Raw genomic sequence first — 22,117 nt, 5'->3', positions numbered from 1 at the left:
TATCAGAGCTTTTATTTTGAAAGAAACGGTATCATAGGTATCATAGGCAGAAATGTGTACATTTATTTTGAAAATAACAAACCGGAAAAGGTGTTGACGCATTATTGTTGTCTGTCAACAGCAGTGATCAAATCTACTTGAGACGCCACAAAGCCCACCTGGTGACCATAAGGAAACTAAACATCACGGTACGTTTAATACAAATCCACTGTGCTGCTTTGGTACTGTTATAGAAAAGGCGGGAGCACAATGGTCGCGTGATCATTTATTTGTCGTGTACTCAGTCGTTCAGTACCACGGGGCTACATGTAGTGGTAACATTGGTTTGTGACGTTATTCTGCTGCTGCTTTAGCTAAGAGTAGTCGTTCTCTTTACCCATTAATGTCCACACAGCGTTCGTACTACATGTATGTGTATCCGTATCTGCATACTGCTACTAGCTTGGCAGCATTTAGCTTTTCTAATGCACCAGCCAAAATGACGGACCTGTTATTATTAAACGGACTTTCCGGGTAAAGTAAAGGAGCTACCTGACTGCTCACCTGTTGCTCTTATTAACAGACATGACCAATAGCTAACGTGAGATCGTACTTCCCCTGGTACAGATAAACTCCACTTTGCATTACATACACATTTACAGTTGAAATTATCACTGCTTTTTATTGTCCTTGTGTCTTTCAAAACACAATTTATCAGCATTTAATAATCAAATGTCTCACCTCAAATGCAAAATATGAAAAAGATGGACCTCCTTGGTGTAAAATTACCCGGATGTTCTTCATCCATAGAGCAACCAAGCATCCCCTCCTTTACCTGTACCTGTCGGACTCAGGCCTGACTAGCTGATTATAGAAATATTGAACCAAATAACTAAATAAAACGAAGATATTTTTTTTATTGGATTTTGGAATATTGCAGACTATATTTACATGGAAAGGGTGAAATTGGACCATGTCTGTGTAATTGTGGCTGGTGTCAGTGTTACAGTAGGGGGACACCAAGGTAATTGTAAAATCTCTAATAGCACCAATAATGTGTGCTAACAAGACAGAGCAGACCTCTGCATTGTGCATTCTCAAATTGACCAACCAGAATCGAGTATTCAACCAAGCAATGTAATAATCAGAATACAGTTGGATTTAAAATAGATTGAACAGATCATTGAATCATATCATTTTTTGTTGGTGTGTGTGTGACCTGTTTTGACATTTCAAGAATGTAATGCAGATCAATAAGCAGAATCAGATTGGCAGTCATTCATTTTCAAATAATACCCAACCCTTTTATGTGTTTGACTTGTGGTGGAAAATTAGGCAATAGAGCTTAGTCATGTGAAGATGATCTCGGTTATGTGTCTCTTTTGCTCTAACCGATACTGGCTCTCCTGCTGTGGGAGCAAAATAGTGTTGTGTCCAGGAAAAAACAAAAAAAGAGGAACCTGTTATTGTTCAAATCTAAAATCCTAATCCTGATGTCCTCCCTGACAGCTTCTTAGTGACTCAAAACAGGCCAAGTGTGTGTGGTTGTGTGTCTCAATATGTGTGTGTCTGTGGTTGGGCAGCAGCAATAGGCTGACTGTTGGTTAGATATTTATTTAAAGCAACATGCTGTCAGCAAGTATAACATCACATAGAAGAGGGAGACAAGGCTGTGTGTGCGGGTGTGTGTGTGTAGCAGTATGTGGGTAAACAAGTGGGGGTAGGGAGATTAAAGAGGAAGTGTGAGTACAGAAAACGGGGAGAGAGTTAATGTGTGAGAAGAGGAAGAGCTTTATTTGAAGCAGTTATATTATGCTAATGTCACAGTCTCACTGAGCTTTACAGTGTGCAGTCAGGCTGCTCGAGGCAGTATTTCAATAGAGTCATCTGCAGAGGACTCCAGCACAGAGCCGTCACATGCTTCACTCAGAAGGACAGTGTACTGTGGCTTTGTGGTAGGAAAATAACATAAAAAGACAAAGCAGAATGTTAGTTGCAGCTAGGGCTGGGCGGTACTGTATGACAAAAAACTCATCAAAGTATATTTCCAAATGATCACGATATATCACAGTATTTATTTATTTTTCATTGGTTGGAAATGTATTTACATTGACACGTTTTGGCCCCACAAAATAACACCTGATCAGTGGTGACCTCCATGAGTCCTATGTGGTGAAGGAATCAGAATGTTTGAACATGTGAACAAACCAACAACAGATTGTCACCAGCTTGTTACTGAGACTGTTCTTTTACTTAAGTCTTTTATTCCACACGGCTGGTGGTTGGCTTTTAGTTCAGTGAATGCTTTATTTGATATGCAGCAATTTAGTTCAGTGAATGCTTTATTTGAAATGCAGCAATTGTTTCTATAGGAGAATCATTTTGAATGTCGTAGGACATGTTTATTTCATTTTAGGATGCTAAAATCTTGTAAAATCGTGCTGAGATATCTACTTTACTGCCTAGGTAGGGCTGGACACTAATAATAATTAATTCTACAAACAAAAATAACAGATTTTATACAAATAAAAATGTGCGCATTAAATAAATAAATGTCCTGAAATGTTCCCATACCCTGCTGACCTTCGGTGTCTCTCTCCCCTGCAGGACTTTGGCTTCTCCTCTGTGGAAGTTGCAGCTGTGTGTGTGAGTGTGTGTGCGCGTGTGTGTGTGTAGGGCTTTTTTTCTGCAGCGTGATGTCTTCAGAGCTGCTGGTAGATCTGGGCGAAGACCCAACGACGGCACAGTTGGGACAGCTGAAGCTGACAACGATAGAGGACCAGCAGTGGCCCGCAGATGAGACCACTCTCAGCAAGTCAGGTGAGAACACGTTAGAGACCCCCTAACCCTTACCATAATCGTATTGACATGCAACATTCACTAGGGCTAACGGTCACATCTTAATATCTAACCTTAACCTTTGAACTATGAGGTCAGGACTCAGATGTGTGTGTGTGTGTGTGTGTGTGTTTCAGAGACCGATATGTCCCAGCGCTTCGATGCCGACTCCCCCCACCTGTCCTGGGACCATCCCTTCTATGACATCGCTCGGCATCAAATCATTGAAGTTGCAGGTCGGTCCTTCAAAACGTTTATTTTCAAAGCACACACATTTTTTATTTTTGTTTATTAATTAAGTAAAAAATAATCCACACATAAGCTTCTCAAAGACATTTTGAGCCTTTATCTTCGCAGTGGCCTAACAGTGGTGACGCAGAGCCATGTGACCGTTACAGAGTTCATTTAAAGGTCACATTAAGGGCTGTTTTGTATATATCTGAGACCTGTAATATACTGTTGAAAAAGAGTATAATAGCGGACCTTTCATTCTTAGCGTTAGCTTTTGACTTCAAAATCATAAAGTGCTGTTAACATGTGGAGATTATCCTGCTGAAAACAACATGTAAGGATGTTAATCATGTGTTTGCCAAAGGTCTTAAGGCCCAGATACACCGGCCCGAAATCGGCAGTAAATAGGAGTCGGGCCGAACATGAGCGTGGGCACCTGACGACTTTTCTTGCCGATTCAACATGTTGAATCGGCGTCGGGAACACCACCGGAAGTCGGACAAAGGCGATAACACTGATTGGCTGTTCAGCTAGCGAATCAGTGCATGAGAAGCGTTAACGGAAGTGAGGGAGGTAAACAAATGATTTAAAATGGAAGATGGAACACACACGGACGGCTATTTCACCTCATCGGTTTATAGAGCTCCTGTTCGTTCATGTTTTCAATGGACGAGAGTGAAAATGGAAAGAAAAACGCTATTTGTTGTTTGTTTATATCACGGAGTCTGTTCTTCTTCTCTGTCTTCCGGTTGTTCCGGTTGTTGCCTCTTTTGAATGATGACAATAAGTTACTGCTCTCACTTTACCTGTTCTTTTGCGAATAAACAACAAACAAATATTAGTGCCTCAGAACAGGAAGAAGAGGACAAAGAAGGCCAACAAAGGCCAAACACGAGAAAAACTTACTACTTTTATTGTGTGAATGGAAGGCCGGACGACCATTCCCTCTCAATAACGGTGAGGTGCGTAATGCGTCAGAGTATGCACGAGCCCGCAGCCTAAACAACCACGGGCTCGCCGCCTATGCGTCCTCTCCAGCCGCTGCGTTGTCAGCTCGAGCCGCTGAAGAAAGTCCACTGACCGGCCACAATAGACCCGGAAATCAACAAGACATTATAGGGTGTAGTAGCAATGGAAGGGTGAAAACCGAGAAAAAGTCAAAATTTTGGTATTACAACTTTTGTAAAGAAGTGTGTAATAGAACCCACGTAAAGTCTCTATTACACACTCTTTCAAAAGTGTAAGTAACCGCAAATTTTGACTTTTCTCGGTTTCACTCCTCTCATTGCTACTAAACCCTAATAATGTTCTGTGATTTCCGGGTCCTATGTGGCCGGTCAGTGTGACTCTTCGAGCGGGCTGCCGCTGAACAAACGCAGCGCCTGAGAGGACGCGATTAAAACGGCCTGAAGCGCGTGACGCTTGTGGTGGCTTTTAAGGCTCGGCGCTCGGCCAGTACTTGAACCGCAGTACGCACTTCACGCGTGTATTGAGAGGAATGGTCGTCCTGCCGCCATNAAGTGGAACTTCTGTGTGAACTATTCATATCTTAAACTGCACTGTAACTTTTTATTCATGTATTTTTTCTTTTAATGTTTATTTTATTATCTTTTCTTTTTAATGACTGTTTTTAAATGCCTTTGTCTGAATGTCTTTCATTTTTGGAAAGCACCTTGAATTGCCTTGTGTTGAAAGGTGCTATATAAACTTGCCTTGCCTTGCCTATAATCATTAACCCATGTTTTTATAATTGAGTTAACTCCGTGTGTTGCTGCTAGCATACATAACACCCGACGTGGAAACGTTACTCGTAAATGGGGCTACAGAGCTACTAGAAAGACAGTCGAACACGGTGCATTCCTCCGTCTGAATGTGGAGCACTTTTGCTAAATGTTTAGACAAATTGCTCGTGTTACCGCCCTTACATGCTAAACTCTTATTGCACTTTTGGTATCGAGCATTGAGACGGGTAAAGTTTAACCACACCTCGGAGCGCGTTCTCTCCACCATCTCCTCCGTGTGTATGTGATGCTTCATGTAGCAGAGCGTGTGTGTAAACTGCCCCGCCCCCTCGCACACACACAGGACAGGAGAGAGATCTCTCGTCTGGATTGGAAAGATCGAAAATACTAAAAATAATCAGAGACGCATTTTGCAGTCTTTTTGGGTATTAGAAACAGAGTTGGCGACACTAAAACTGCAATATAATGTTTGTGTAGCAATAATACACATGACATTTATTTTTTACATGTTTCCAGTACCGATAAAAAGACCGATAACGTCGGAGCTTAACGGTACCACAGACTTTAATAATTCAGCCCCGGGTCCCGTTTAATACCGGGGCTCGGTACCCATCCCTACTTAAATGTGCTGGTCAATTTGTAACATTTGGAGTGCTTATCAACTTATTTAACAGCAGAACCACTGTTTTTGAAACAACAACAGGTCATGATAATGTTGAATCCATGTGTGTTTTCTGTTTGTAGGTGATGATAACTTTGGCAGGAAGGTGATAGTGTTTAACGCATGTAGGATGCCTCCACATCACCAACTGGACCATCACAAGCTGCTGATGTAAGAACCAGTAAACATCTAAATGCAGTCCAAATACACACATGTATTTAAAGGAAAGTGACATGGTTTATTATTCTCCTTGCAGGTATCTTAAAGGAACACTGGATCAGTATGTTGAAAGTGATTACACTCTGATCTATTTCCATCATGGGCTGACCAGGGAAAACAAACCCTCTCTCAGCTGGCTGCGGGATGCATACAGGGAGTTTGACAGAAAGTAAGCGCAATGACTCTCACGACAAGTGTTCCTGAGCTGCTGTGTCAACACACCATCCTCAAAAACTCTCCCAAGGCTTTTTCAAATGTTTCTATGACAACAATATGTTGACAACGCATCACTGCTTTTTCAAGACCTGACTAGCCCCCTTGGATTTAATAATCAGTCTAACAGCTGTGGAGTACGGTTTGCAAAAGTCACAGCATGACTAATGAAACAACTATGGGAGATGATAGAACAAACTTCTCAAGTTCATGTGAAATAAAGCACACTCAATACACAGTTATGTGTATTTTATATAAATGAATTTACAATATAAGACACATTTCAATCCATCTACACAACTTTTTCTCCACCCTTGACCTCCTTGCTTATTGCATCCTCCATTTAGGAGTGTTTATCATTGATACTAAATAGTTTTAGAAAACAAAACTTGCTATTTGAGCATGACACCAACATCTGAGATTACATTACACGACGCTTTTATCCAAAGCGACTTCCTCACTCAATAGTGAAGCGTCTTGCCCAGGGACACAACGACATGCTGACTGCAGTGGGGTTTGAACCTGTGACCCCCTTATCCGAACACCAACGCACAACCCACTGCACCACACGCCTCCCAGATGTAGTTGTGATGTTTTAAAGTACTATATTATCTGCAGTTTGGCTACATTTGTGGTACTTATATATGTATTATATATGGAGCAATACATCAACATGCAGAAACATTGAGCTAGAAATCGAATGTTAACGGTGGTTTTAAAGTGATCAGTACAGTGCATGCCTCAGTGAAATGAACAGATACTATACCTCAGAACCTTATCCTTGTCATCTGGACCTTATAGAACATTCTCTGTGTTTCAGGTATAAGAAGAACATCAAGGCGTTGTATATCGTCCACCCTACCATGTTCATCAAGACTCTACTGATCCTCTTCAAACCACTTATCAGGTTCTCTTTGTTTGTAAAGTTACACATATTATTACACATGACAGCAATGTGCTCAGCCAAATGCAAGCATAAGATTTTCTTCACCCTTTTAGAATGGAAGCCACTGTTGTTTGACACTTTTCTTGTCAGCAGGACACTTTGAGTTGAAATTGAGTTTTAATATTCTGCAATATTTCAAACTGACCCAATAACACACACATTGGCTTTTGTGTTACTGCTCCATAAGAAATGCCAACTTGTTGCAGCTGTAGTAAATGTGTGTAGCATTATTGTAAGCCAATATACTGTAAATATATGAATATTGCGATTCTTTAATCAGAAGGTCATCGGCTCAATCATTATTATTTACCTCAGATGGCAACAATAGTTACATTTATTTAAAGGTCACCTATTTGGCAGAATCCTTTTTTCCATTTTAACCGCTGGATGTCCTCGCTCTCTCGCTCTCTCTCTCTCTCTCTCTCTCTCTCTCTGCAGCCTTAAGTTTGGCAGGAAGATAAACTACGTGAGTTATCTGAGTGAGCTGGAGGATGTGGTGAAGTGTGAGCAGCTGATCATTCCTGCCCGGGTCAAAGAGTAAGAGCTGAGCCAAATGTACTTCTGCAAAATCACTTAAAAATGATACACAACTCATATCTGCTATTGATTTCCTATCTTTGTACAGTAATGTGATCAAACAACTGACTTCAGAACCTTCAATGTGTGCAGGGTTCACACATTGATGGTTCTGAAGTCATTTGTTTGATCACGTTACTGTCTCTACTTTCAATTCTATATCCCATCCTGAGCCATAAATGATCTTTTGGTTTGTTTCTGTGCAAGGTACGACAACAAGTTGAGAGCGTCTCTGAAATCAGGCGCTGAGCCCCCCGTGTCTCCTCTTCATAGCCCCCCCCTCCCCAACCAGGTGTTTGGGGTGCCACTTGCAATGTAAGTGACCACATCTCTGCTGGTGTGTGTGTTAGATATACTGATATTAGGTACTTCCCTTTAAGCAACTCTCTGCTGGGAGACTTGTTTACTCTCAATGCTAAACGAATGATGGTTGCTGTATTAAAGACCTAGTCTATACTTTCAATAATGAACTGTATGGTACATGTTTGTATGTCAGACTCAAACAAAGGAGTCCAGATGAGGATCCAGTCCCCGTGGTGATGAGAGACACCATCAACTTCCTTTCAGAGCAAGGTAACTCTTCTTCTGTTGGTCAAATTAGAGACACATAATTGATCCCTTTGTCCTCAGTAATGAATGTCTTTGTCTCTGTTAGGTTTGGAGATCGAAGGGATCTTCAGACGTTCTGCTAACGTGACGTTGGTAAAGGAGACACAGCTCCAGTACAACTCGGGTATGATCAATGACCTGGTTACATTCTATTCCTCTCACTGTGTTTGAGCAACAAGGAAGTACCTTTTAACTTCCCGTCTACAGGGGAAGTGGTAAAGCGTGGTGAAGACTCATGGGTGTATGAAGCGCAGAAAAACCACTAGTGATGAGTGCAGTGTATTTGGAGTTAGGATGGACTCAGCGGTGATGTGTGTTTGTGTGTTTTCTAGGGGCAACAGTGAATTTCAGAGAGATGGAAGATGTCCACTTGGCTGCTGTGATCCTGAAGACGTTCCTGAGGGAGCTGCCGGAGCCCCTCCTCACCTACCAGCTCTACAACGACATCGTCAACTTCAGCTGTATGTTGGAATTACACTCGTTTCATTTCAGCGTCAGAGTTTCTAGGAATCTCATTCTGCTGGAATTAGATGGAAACTATAATTAGATGGAAACTTAATTATTCAGAAAACAAATTATATCAACTTTGAAGTATGAGGTAGCAGGATCAGTGTTATCCCTATCAGGTTCTTTCACTTTAGTTATGACTATTGCATTTTGGATTGTCAATTCTGCGCCAATATAATATTTTCATTACAGAAAAGTACTTGCAGTACTTATACATTTGATAGTAATCAAGATTTGATCAAAGATTCAGATTCATACCCCTGCAAAGACTTTGCATATTTATATATAAATACCGTATATATATATATATGTAAAGTCTACACATATAGTAACCCTGTTTTTTAATTAATTTGTTTACTCTTTAGTTGGAGTCACATAGTATTGATAATACAGTTTGATTGACAGATCATTCTATTAAGTGTCCCAACAATAGAAAACAAAACGTAATAATAATAATAAATAGAAAGTAAACAGACCTGAGAAGCAGGCTTAATATTATACAGAGGTTGTTTGAAATGAAAACTAAGTCTAAGAGTATACAGAAGCCCAATCAGACAAAGGAGATGGCAGCCTGTTGCAGCAGCTTCCACTGTGTTTCCTGATTATTCTTTTTTGGGAATTTTTTTAGGTTTATATTTATTTTATTTGTATTTTTTATTCTATTATTTAAGTCATGTTGCCATTCCTGAAGATTAACTGTCAACATGCTGTTGTGACAGCTTCTTTCTATCTGGAATATGTATCGCTGCCACTGTCTCCATGCTCCCTCCAGTGTCCTGAGCTCTGATTGGTGCTTGTGTTGTGTTCAGCTGTACCCACTGACAGCCAGGTGGAGCAGCTGAAGACCCTGATGGAGTCTCTGCCAGAGGAGAACAATGTGTCACTGCGGTACCTCATCTCATTCCTGGCCCAGGTACAGCTGATGGAACACACCTACTGTATTTCAGAATATCAGCAGCTGGTCTGTAATCACCAGTAATGTGTGTGTGTGTGTGTGTGTGTGTGTGTACAGGTGTCAGCCAACAGTGAGGTGAACAAGATGACCAACAGTAACCTGGCTGTGGTGTTTGGGCCTAACCTGCTCTGGGGGCGGGACAACGCTATGTCACTCAGTGCCATTGGGCCAATCAACAACTTCACCAGAATCCTGCTGGACCAACAGCACCTGGTCTTCACCTAAACCCCTCCCCCCACCCCCCTCCACCTTCCATCCTGCAGGCTCTCTTCCAGTCAGTCCATCAAAACAGTAGACACTCTGAAAATTCATTCTGCTCACACCATTCTCTACATTCTGATTAGCATTGTCTTTATACATAGAGCCTCCATTTCGATGTGACTCGAGGCACCAACATGGATATAGGAGAAATATTAGACTGCAGGCAAATAACTCTTACAATAAACGTGTTATAGCACACACTTCAACTGGCTCACTTTGGTATGACAGGAATTTGGAGACGCTGATTCAACTTCAAAGTGGCGAGTCGTATATTCTGCTTCTGCTGTCTGTCATTCCGCCTCATGAAGTAACAGTAATCATGAACAAACCAAAAACAAGATTATATAGATATACAGAAATAACCACTTTGAATAAACTCACAGCAGATATTAACAGGCGATATCCTTCATTTTGGTCACGAATAGAAAAGAGAGAAATATCTCCAAAACATTTCACATGTATCCTCCTCCCTAGATGAAAATGAAAATACAATTCAGGCTAGCACACTTTTAAGTGTTGTACCAGGATCAGTTTATCTTCCTTGGCTTAAATCAAGTAAAAAATATTGGTTGTGTTCCAGTGTGAATGCATGGTGAGTCTCACACACCTACAGCTCTGTCCTCCAGCCCTCCCAACCAACCTACATGTTTGTGTTTATAATGTATTTAGGGGTCTCTGGCCCGCCCGATCATGTTTAACTTCTATACACAGATGAATAGCAGTTGGACACCTGTAGTCAGGGCGATACATCCTCATGTTTAGGTGCAGACTCAGAAAACCAAACGGCCTCTCTGTTATGATGCCACACTTAAAGATTACGGAGGTGCGTGAACGTCTCAGGTTAATTTAAATTCTGACTTTTTTCTAAAAATTCTGAGATTAAAGTCAGAATTTTGGTCACATCCCAAATGTTTTTTTCCCGTAGAACTGCATATTCCTTTACACAATTTTTTATTTACAAAAACATTATTCTCAGCAAAGACAAGAGATGCAATATGCCAGATTATAGCTAATAGCTAATTTCCATCTGTGGTCCTCAGACAGGTTCATAACAATCAATACAAATAATAACATTTCATGATCTCTATCAGTCAAACAATTTTAAAACATGATTTAAGTACTGCTCAATAAATTAATACATAGTACACTTACATGATCTCGGTCACTCAAATAATTAAAAAGCCTGATTTAAATACAGGTTACGAACATAATACTTAGTACACTTCAAATACACTTAAATAAAATAAAATATCTAAGATATGACAATACAGTTCAAATAAAAAAACAAAAAAAAACTCAGATTACAGTGTAATTAATGTTGGCATGACTGGTTGCTCAATATCAATATCATTTGACGCCCGGTTGACTTTTGGTTAATGCTTATGCCGCTGATGAAGTTAGTTTAAGCTGTATAAGGGTATCTGGTCATAATGGTCTCTTAGTCATGGGTAAACCACAACAAGACGTGCACTTAAATAACACACACATGCACTTTTTTATATAACCGCAAATGCTTGATAGGGATTTTTTTGCTGCCACAGTATGGGGGCTATTTTTAAGTATTGTTCATACATTATCCCCTCAGACCTGTGATAAGGTGTTTTCTGAAATGACCAGACTAAATACATTATTAAGTATTACATTGATATTAGCCATAAGCTCAGCTGTAACAGTCTCCTAAATACAGATTATATATATTATATCATATATAATACACATTTGATTAATTAGAGAGCCACCATCAGGTTATTGGAGCATGACAGAAAGCAGTTCTTTAGGACTTTAATCACAAAGTTTAAGACTTGACCGATCAGACCGAGAAGTGTGACGTCAAACTCAAACCCAAGGGGCCAAAACTCTTTGCCTTGCAGCCTTTGCTTACTGGGTGTCATTACTGCACTAGTGTGTGTTAATGTAGCTTAAGGTAGTGATTCCAAACGCTCCATGTTCACTTGTTTCTAACAATAATTTCATTAGGTGTAATTCCCTACCAAAAAGTGTTCCTGCAGTTGTTGTGAGTGGTGCCTCTTCATTCCGTTCCCAAAGCCTTAAATCAAATAGCTCCTTTTCTGCCACCTGTCTCCAATCCCAGCTCATCTAAAGCATTGCGTTCCATGTCAAATAAAAACATGTATTCCTGAGTTAGTGTTCTTTTGAACTATAGTTGTATAGTGTTATGCTGTATATGACCTTATCTGAAAACAGTTAGTTGTTTGACCTCTGTGATCAGTGGTCTCCTTTCCTGTAGTTGTGCTCTTAATGTTAAGTCTCTTGGCCAAACTGTGCAGTCGTGTCTGTTTGTCAATAGCCAAAATACTAGCCTTGGGTTAATATAAGTATTGTATTTTTTTATTAATATGATGTGACTGAAAAGCACCAAGATATCAAGAGATTAAGTTGACTGAAGCTGAAAAACAATCTTTAATGTTGTAACTCCCAGTCCTGTCATGCATATGGGTGCGTGTTGATGCTAACTCAGCTGGACACTGGACAGTTGAGTAGCAAAAATGTTGGGGTTTAAATATTAAGTGTAGTAGAATAACTCCTATCAGTGTGCGTGTGTATTATTGTTGTCAAGTGCAATGGTATCTCCAATCTTGGTGATGTTCATTATTTGATATGATGGGGAAATTTGTACAGCTTATTGTAAAGAAACAAAAATGATATGAACGTTTTTCATATCATCTCAGAGGTACAAGTTTGTCTTTGATAACAGAAAATGTATATGTGTGTGTGACCATGTGCATGCCCTTGCCTTATTTGTTCCACCCAAGTGATCATGTGGATTAGCCATTGAAGTGCCAGTGTGCCGTTCTGCCATAGATTCTAACATGGGCTCAACAGAGCTTTGTGCATTTTTCTGTACTTACATTTGCTGTTTTGAGCACATACGTGTGTCCCAATAGTATAGCAAAATGTGTACCTGGTACACCCAAAAAGTTGATACTAGATACTGTGCGGTTGCTATGGTAAAAAAACAGCACTACGAATAAAAGTGCTACACATTGTTATTTTTCCTAAGTAACGTACCACTATAATGGTGTCAAAAAGAAGCAAGAATTCATTGTATTGGGCTAATTGAGCAGTCTGGAATGATTTGGTACTATGTTGTTGCTCTAGACTAGAGCTAGCTAGCTAACGGCTAATAGTCACCCCACGGCATTTGACATGTGCAATTTGAGAAAATGCTACATGGTGGGAATTCATGTTCACAGTGCGTGACATACAGTGTATAGACACAACGTTGGTGTTGGTTTGTTGACAGCATCAACAACAGGACTGAGGTGCCTTGAACAGAAAACCCAGAGAGGACAATGGAGACTCCAAGGCTTCTTGAACCCAGCTCTAATGTGTCGCATGATCGCAAATCATTTCTGGTATTACTTAATAATTGTACAATTTCAATGCGGATTATTAATTTTTTTACCCTGATTTATCTCTCATAGCATGGCCCTACTGCTCCCAAAGCGCACCTTATCATTTATTTGGCTTTCAGTCTTCGATCCTAGAATTCCTGCAATATCTAGTCAACCAAATAATACATTATAATTCATGAACATTTTCAAATTATCATTTTGGATGACTTTTTATTTGATATGATGTTGCACAACCTATTCCTCAACTTTCTGATCCGACTAGATTAAAGTTATTTTTTAATCGAACATTTGAATTGTACAATATCAACAAAGTACAATTGTACGATATCATTGGTTCTCGTCAACTCTGCTGATCAATAGCAGCGCATTCCAGTCTATTGATACCGTACCTGTCGTCATGGGCAACCTTACTATGATTAGGTTTCTGGGTGGATATATTGAGAGGTGCTCTTATTTTCTTAACCACTTTCATTCAGCAATTACTTTTGATATGTTGTGGATATTTGTTATATGTATTATAATGGTAAGAAAACTGTAATTTCAATGTGTGCAAAGAATAAACAAATGGTAAAAGCAAGCTCAGGTTTTTACTGTTGTTTTTAAATTGTAAAAAATAAACCAATTTTAAACATTTAACACAATAAATATATGTTTTTATACACACAGATACATTTCTTTTAATACATTGAAATGGTTATATTTTGGTTTATTTTTTCATTCATGCTATGCGATGAATTTTTGTCACTAAAAACTATTCAATTACATTTCAGGTTTTTTATAGAGTTTTGAATGTCTTTTTAAAGTATCACTTTGCTTTTTATATATTTTTTGTGATGTACTATACTATGATTAAATTCCTGATATTTTAACATTCTCATACCCTGAATTGTTGTGATATTTTCAACATGCTATAATAGGAATTTATCTATTATTTTGATCATATATTAATATATACTTTCGACATTTTAAACTGAATACCAGATTTTAATTAACTGTGATTCTCCCTCAGCTGCGGCGCCCTCTGCTGTCCACTCCGAAGAATCCAGATCTGGAGCATCCGGCCCAGGAACACAGCAGTTAGTTTGATGCAGGGTTATCACAGTGGAGTTAAGACTACAATTGAAATAAGCAATGTAAAAATATTCTTATTAACCCGTGTGTAGTCTTCCTATCAACTGTGCAACTTGTTCTCTATAGATTACAGTATACATAATCACCCAAACATGTGTTGCACCTTTAAGCCAATTATTCTGATTTATTACCATTTGTTTTACTCTTGATTTTGGAAATTTATGGTCAATAGACGTCCTTTACAGAATATTAAACCTAATTTCGGAGTTAAAAAAGGCGGAAATCTTGACTCAACTGCCATCTATCGAGACCCAACATTAATACGAGTGTTTTGGTTAATTTCCAGTAATCCCTGATGCAGGTACCGGAAGTCGGAGCAATATATATATTTATAATAATAAACTGAGATTGGTTAATGTCTAAAAGGACAATTATGTGTTTATCACAGTATTGTTATTTGGTGCTATAACAAGAATAATAGCCTAAAGTCTTCTGTGTAATATCTACCAGCTTGGCTTCCTCTGGACAGTTTGCTCCAGGTCGTTCAGGTTGCTGAAGGAACAAAGCCATTAGAAATGGAAAAGTATGCATGTTTTTCTTATGAATGCATACATTTCCGGTTAATTTGAATAGAAGTAAATGTCATCCTTCACACACAAGTGAGCATGAGCTGCAGCTTGAGAGCTTCCGGGGGTCAAAGGGCACAGGAAGGACTTCCAGATGACACCCTGCAGGCACTCTTTGACCTTCACTGTTTAAAATCAAGTATGTATTTTGTCTTCTCTCAGGAGGAAAAACAAAAGGAATCCTGAGCAGGGAGGCGATGGAAAGGGCAGGTCACACACACCGACAGACGGAAATATCACGTCTGGCCCCCGGCTCCTCTTCCTCCTCTTCCTCCTCCTCACAGCTTAGAGCGACTTTGTGATGAATCAGGGGAACAAGATCAATCGACTGTGGGGAAATCTTCACCATGTGACTCCCTTTGAGGGGAGGAAACACTCCAAGGAGACTTATATGAAGTCATCAACTGACTGAGGGAGGCCAATTGTGTCTGAATGATGCGTAAATAACACTACATTATATATTTAAAGGTCACCTATTACGCGAAATACACTTTTTTTTATACATCAACCTCTGCGTAAAGAGACTCTGAAAGTTTCAGGAAAAAAGATTCTCTCTCTTTTTGTCCTGATCCATAGAAACCTGTCTGAAAATGAGCTGATCAGCTTTTGGCCACTTTATGATGTCATAACGTTTTTTTGGCTTGTGTAACCATTAGCCAATCAACAACCAAGGTAACACCCCCCCCCACCTTATCACCTGAATCTCCTCTAGAGCACCATTGAGTTCTTTGTAACCAAATCTCTCTCAGAGGGGCGTGGGGAGGGGCTCCTTATTTTTCTTCTAAAGTAACAGACAGAGAATCAGCACTTTGGAAACAGGGCTGAAACAGAGGGGATTATGGGATGCTGCAATGCATGATCTGTTTGGTGTTTCAGACAATCAGAGACCTATAATATATTGATGAAAAACGGTATAATAGGGGACCTTTAAGTTGTTTAGAGACGGTCTTGTATCTATTGAAAAGTCATGGTGATTTAAATCAAAGTAGTGTTTGCAGTATGGTTGTTAATAATCCTCTTGCTCCTTGTTTGTGCTGATTGACAGGTGTCCATTGAAACGCAGCTGAAAGAGCTTCCTGTCCACAGAAAGCCTGGGACTGACCCGGGTAAATGTCAGCACACCTTTCAGAAATGCCCTTTTATTCCACCAGAGGAGGTTTGGAAAGGTGGGAGCCATTATTCCATCCCATAAAGTGGTTCGCCAATACCTCACTGCACTGAACCCATTACAAACATCCATTTAAACATTGAAACTTGAGATTTGCAACATGGATATTGATGATAGTTAAAAATCTTGGAATTTAAAAAAAATAAAATACAGAAATTAAGTTAGAGAAAGAACAGTCGAGCAGCTGCAGAAGTAATGATCATTTCTTTATTAAAACATGGACAATGACACTTTAATCTAAGAACACCAGACCATGATGGACTACTGAACATTACTGTTATTATATTAATCACTATATGACTAATATGTGATGAAAAGCAATATTGGAAACACATTTCTTGTATAAAAACTGCCTCTTCATAAGAGTGTAAAACCTACAGTATAATACAATTACAGTCAATAGCGTTGGCCTGACAAGCAGTTCAAATCACATTGCAAAATAAGATAATTTAAATTAAAGACTAAATTCATGTTTCCTTGAATACATGTCTCCCTCATAATCCAAGGTAATTAAGTGTTGAAATAAATTAGTTTTCAGTCTCATTTTAACGGAAAAATGCAATTTAACAACTCAATATCAGACTTTTAAAATGTCTTTTTATGCAGTGCACAGATTTTCAAACTGTTGGAATGAAATCCAAAGAAGTGTAGAAGGAGCAAACGTCCCCCTGTGTATTCTCTCGTGTCTCTAAAACGGCAACGTGTCCAGGAATAACTTGTCTATTATTGCAGGCGGCGGCACCAAATCCTCCAGCTTCAAATAGAAAATCCTCTGCAGGCCTTGGATGCACAGAGTGCGGAGTTCTCGCAGTTTTTCCAAAAGTCTGGACAAACGGTTGGAGCAGCAGTCTGAGTCTGCGTCCTGCAAACATTTGATGATTCTGTTCTGCAGCTCCTCCACCTTCTGAGGCTCCTTCAGCCCGTGCCGCTCTGCTTCCGAAAAACACAGGTCAGAAAAACAGACCGTGAACACAACTGAGCACAAGGCAGTGAAATCTTCATTATTTTCCCAAATGTTTGGAAGATCTTGCCTAATTTTTAAACGCTTTATTGTGAAATAATTCCAATCAACAGTTTATTTTTTACTTTTAATATTTCGTAGTTTGAGGAATATTTATTTTTCCACCTAATCATTTTTATCGAGTGTTACAAAAGTCATTCATTTTTTACACTATAGCCCTTTCACCTCATTACTCTCATATGTAGTATTTACATTTTTCAAATACGTACAATAGTTAAAGAAAAGATAACTAAGACAAATGTATTCTTTGCTGCAAAAAAGAATGTTTAATATCAGATACAAAAAAGTGTATGACCTTTTCCCTCCACTTTAGACTGAATGTATTTTCCTACAATACAAATACAACTGTAACTAATGTTTGTTATAGTTTTCCAACTTTTAATGAAAACTATTTTTAAACAAATATGTCGAACAAAAATCATATTCGCAGGAAGTAGGTAGTTTTTTAAATCTGTATATTCAGTTCAGGTTTATTCTACATGATGTCCAGCCCCTTAAACCTCTCTGCATCATCCACATGTAGAGAGATGAGTTTATGATGATACCAGGTCCAACTTCTTACACATTTAAAAACTAATAACGTGCGTAAGTGGGCAAACAAAAGTGAATTTTAGCATCTCACCGGTGACCAGAGCCAGGGTGCATAAGCAGGAGAATGTGGACACGTTCAGGTTCATCCTCTGGAGGTTAGAGGAGAATTCAACGATGGTGTCGATCCACTCCCCGAAACCCCTCAGGCACTGCAGCCGGTGCCACACGGAGCCGTCGCAGAACATCAGCTCCCCTTCCTCCGGGTTGGATCTGAACAGAGGTGGCAAAAGTACACACATCCTTTACTCAAGTAGAAGTACAGATACTCGTGTTTAAAAATACTCTGGTGAAAGTAGAAGTACTGACTAAACTTCTTTACTCAAGAAGAAGAGGCTTTGAAATGTACTTCTGTAAAAAGTACCCATAACTAGCAGCTGTTTTAAAGAGTACCTGACCTCCCTTTATATGAATGGAACAATAATGTCATTGTTAGCTAATGAATGTTTCCATGCTAAACAACGGCAACATGACAACGTTTTCATTGGTCCCTCTTCTTTAGAGAAGACCAGGAAATGATGGATAGACGGATCGTGTTCAAATCAATAGGCACGCAATGACTCTAAATAATAATGATCACGCCACCAAACACACATTCAAACTAAAGCCTGTTAAAAATGTAAGAAGTAAAAAGTCGTATGAAAAATAAGTAGTGGAGTAAAGTATTGACACCAGGAAAATGTACTTAAGTACAGTAATTTGTACTCCACTACTTCCCACCTCTGGATCTGAAACAGGAAAACAACTCCTTAAGGCCCCAGTAACACTTCCTTAAAGGTCCTTTTTAGAGCTCATTGGTGCCAAAGAAAAGAGGAATCATGCCTTCTCTTTACCTGTATGACAGTCGTAACACAAAGAGCTCCAGGAAAGCGGAGTAGAACAGGAGGTCTTGGTCGTGTTTGGGAAGGGAGGTGAAGCCTGGGATCTTCTGCGCCCAACCTCGAATCACATCCATGGATCGGGTCAGCAGGTCATAAAACTGCCGCACATGCTGAGCGTCCTCTCCTGGTGGACTCTCCTTGAACTGTGGGAAAGGTCACATCAATCACGACTCTAATATAGAACGGCAAATTCAAAACCGATCTTTTGAGTATGGCCTTTAGTTTGGGTTAACTTTCAATTCTCACTCATTGTCCATGTTTGACTGTATTTATTCTGTTCTGCTTTTATTTTACATTTTTAATTTTCTTTTTTAAATGTAACCTTTTTTAATTTCTTGTCAGCTTTACTTCAAGGGAATTTCATTAGGATCACTGTTGATGTTTATCTTGTTCTGTATTTATTTTAATATTGTTGTTATGTTTTCTTCTTGTTCTGTAAAGCACTTTGGAATGCTTTGTGCATGAAAGGTGCTATACAAATAAAGTTTGTTATTAATATTATTATTATTGATATGCAGTTTTGTGGGCATTTAAGACCTCGCTTATTGGTATAAAATCAGTGGTGGTTCTAGACCAATTTGACTGGGGGGGCCCGGCTGGGGCCAGTTGTTTCACGAAAGGGGCACAATAACATCGGATTAAAAAGACAAAGACAGTATAAAGTAATTGTGTAAAATAAATATAAAATTCAGTAATTGGTATTTGTTTTTGTAAAGTCATTTGGTTTAGTAAATTTAAGTGACAATTCAATAAAAAAACATAAACAGTATTTGCTTTTATATAAGGTAACAGTTTCATCTCCACTGTACATCCGGGTCTCTGATTTGATTTAGTTCCAAGAAATCCTAATATTGTAACCTTTTTTTTGGAGGGGGGACCACAGGGGGGTACCTGGTCAGTGTTACGGGGGCACTGGCCCCTGTTGCCCCCCCCCCACAGAACCGCCCCTGATAAAGTAATGAAAGTATGCTTTACTTTGAAGTATTCAAGGCAAGAAGGCGGAGGGTTGGACTCCACATGTGCCCTGATGAGGCTGCTCAGGAGGGTGCTGGCAGGCGGAGACGACTCAGGAACAATTTTGGGTTTAGACGGCAGGCGACCCCTGCGACCTTTCAGACCGTCTGTCCTCACCACTGCAGAGTCATGAAGAGAAAACTTCTCAGTTACATTTGAAACACCATTATGGAATACCTAACGTTTTTTTTTATTGAGCTTATACCTTCTTTGACCATCCCCACGACAAGGCACTTCTGGAAGCGACAGTATTGACATCGGTTCCTCCTGCGTTTGTCCACAAGGCAGCTTTTAGCAGCCAAACACACGTACTTGGCTTTTTTTTGTACGGTCCGCTGCATGAAGAAAGAAACTGGTGATATTATGCATAAATACCTACACTTCATTCCCATCCACTCGTTTTCTCTGAACCTCTTTTTTAAGGGTGATTTGGCTAAGATCCATTCATTTTAATGACTCCAAAAGACCTTAGTTGCTGCTGGCATCTTCTATGACACATTCACAGGCTTTAATCACAATATCAGTGTCTGTAGAACTAATGGTGTCCTCAAAAGGTTTATAAGGCAACAAAGGAGGCTTTGTACATGCCTATGTGCGAGATGATGATAATCTGGTGGCACGTGGAATATTTCTGTAAGGGTCTTTGATAAATGGTTCATTTTCCAGGAGCTTCCCTAAAGGCTAAAGTGAAAACCTTAAATGATCCTTTAAAAATTAACAGCAGCACTCTTGCTCCTGTGGGCCATTTGAGGCAGTTTAAGGCATTCAGCAGGCGGACAGGGCAGTCTGGGTAAATACAGGGTCGTGGCCAGTCATAATTTGGAGAATCGCCCCGGGAATCTCCTTCAGAGAGGGGAAGGGGACGTTTTTTATTCATGGCACGTTGGTGGCCACTTTCATGCAGGACATTTGCCCCTTTAACGCGTACGTGTGTCAAGAGATCAAAACGTGCATTTCAATCAGGAAGTGCAATTTAGGAGGTCAACCAGGAGTCCCAGTGGGAATTTAAGCGTAAACTGTAAGGCTATCACTAGGGGACATTCAGGCAGAACTAATACAATGTTGTGTGTGCATTCGTTGCAGAATACTAAATGTGAGTTGCCTGCAACATATCCAAATTTAAATAGTTTTTCAGCATTAAAATGAAGTTGCTTTGTGAACAAACCTTGAAGAAACCCTTGCAGCCTTCGCAGGTGCGCACTCCGTAGTGCTGGCAGGCTGCGTTATCCCCGCACACCGCGCACAGCCCCTCCGTGCTCAGCTCCCCTCGGCTGGGAGAACAAGGGCTCTGATAATCCATAAAGTGGTGGCTGTGCGCAAACTGCAGCGGGTGAGGAAATCCCAATCCGGGCTGCTTTCCGTGGGCACTAGAGCCCAGAATCCCGGGGCTGTCCAGAGGCTGGTGCGCCCCGGTTGCGTCCAAGTTCATGGACACGTGGAGAGACCCGTCAAATTTCATTTGGCATGTGGGCAAGCTTTGATTTCCGTGTTGCGCTTGTTTAAGGGAAAACAGCGAGAACCTGGAAAGTGTGTTTTTCCGGTGCGCCGCCGCCGCCAAATAGTCTTGTCTAAAACTGTACAGAGATCCGGAGTCCTCCCATATGTGTCCCGGTTGGTGTTGGAAGTTGGATGTCATGTGTGTACGCGGCGAAGGAGGCCGGTAATAATAAACCGATCCCGGGGAGGAGAGCAGATCTTCGGACTGCAGGTGGTTCTGCTGATAGCGCGGACAACCGTGCGCATCCTCCACTTTTACGCACGGATGCTCTCCCTGAAGCGGCATTTGGAAGAGGCACGGGGGCTTCACGTCGTACCCGGTGTCCCCCAAAGGGCCAAAAGTGGGACCCGACGTTGCAGCTGATATTTCACAGTTGGTAAGGTCCATGCTGAACTTGACAAACTCCGGGGTGAGGAAGTCGCAGCTGCCGGAGCTCTGTGAGGCTGGGCTGGCTCCTTGTGGAGAGGAGCCGCACTGGGTCTGAACGCACGGCATGGCCCCTGCAAACATGGGCAAATACATTCAGTCTAAAGTGGAGGAAAAAGTTCATACACTATTTTGTTTCTGATATTTTGTTGTTATTGCCAAAGTCCAATGGAAATAAATTACGCGCCAGTAAGGAATACATTTCCAAAATGTTGACCTTTTAAGACACATATTTTGCGGTATAAACAACAGCATTAATAAAAGTCTTTATTACCTTACGTTATTACTTATTCTCCAGATGATGTTATTGTCCACTTTTTCCCCTTAAAAAAAAACTAACCATGAGAGCATTTCATGAAAGCTTTAAACTGACAAGCATCATTTATCTCTCCAAAAATAGCGAGAAAAAGAAGAACATGCAACACCTCAGAGCTCCATGCCGTTCAGGACAGTGAGAAGTAACCCCATCTCTGCTGTGGTGCTTTCTGAGGATCAGTATAAAGTCCACTCTGTCTGGAGACAAATGGAAATGAATGTTCACTTCTCCCACTCAGACTGGCTGGCAGTGGCACCGTCAATGTGCTTTTGTTTACGTGGTGCGCACGCTTTCGCCAAACCCTATTACGCACGAGCCACAGGGGTGGGGTGGGGTCTGGAGTGTGGGCAGAGAATGTGGTTCATGCCATTAGGAAATAATGCTTGCACTATGA

At 40.3% G+C, this 22,117-nt stretch overlaps 2 protein-coding genes across 2 annotated transcripts; one reads left to right on the top strand and one right to left on the bottom strand.

Moving 5' to 3' along the window:
- Positions 1-98: 98 nt before the first annotated feature.
- arhgap1 (Rho GTPase activating protein 1) lies at positions 99-10,166 on the top strand. The gene is made up of 13 exons (XM_010792877.1): positions 99-188; positions 2,587-2,799; positions 2,955-3,053; positions 5,535-5,622; positions 5,708-5,839; positions 6,704-6,790; positions 7,268-7,366; positions 7,613-7,720; positions 7,902-7,978; positions 8,061-8,138; positions 8,347-8,475; positions 9,331-9,434; positions 9,534-10,166. Exons 2-13 carry the CDS (start codon positions 2,676-2,678, stop codon positions 9,699-9,701), a joined length of 1,293 nt encoding a protein of 430 aa, XP_010791179.1. The 5' UTR covers positions 99-188; positions 2,587-2,675; the 3' UTR covers positions 9,702-10,166.
- Positions 10,167-16,250: 6,084 nt separating this feature from the next.
- On the bottom strand, positions 16,251-21,476 carry LOC104964157 (nuclear receptor subfamily 4 group A member 2-like). The gene is made up of 6 exons (XM_010792876.1): positions 20,649-21,476; positions 19,689-19,818; positions 19,445-19,602; positions 18,422-18,612; positions 17,623-17,801; positions 16,251-16,909 (listed from the first exon to the last, which is right to left on the bottom strand). Exons 1-6 carry the CDS (start codon positions 21,474-21,476, stop codon positions 16,668-16,670), a joined length of 1,728 nt encoding a protein of 575 aa, XP_010791178.1. The 3' UTR covers positions 16,251-16,667.
- Positions 21,477-22,117: the final 641 nt, after the last annotated feature.

Source organism: Notothenia coriiceps, unplaced genomic scaffold (assembly GCF_000735185.1).
Source record: "Notothenia coriiceps isolate Sejong01 unplaced genomic scaffold, NC01 NC01_scaffold00036792, whole genome shotgun sequence".
NCBI lineage: Eukaryota > Metazoa > Chordata > Actinopteri > Perciformes > Nototheniidae > Notothenia > Notothenia coriiceps.
Note: the sequence above shows the minus strand (reverse complement) of the source record. Positions and strands in the feature narration are given on the sequence as shown.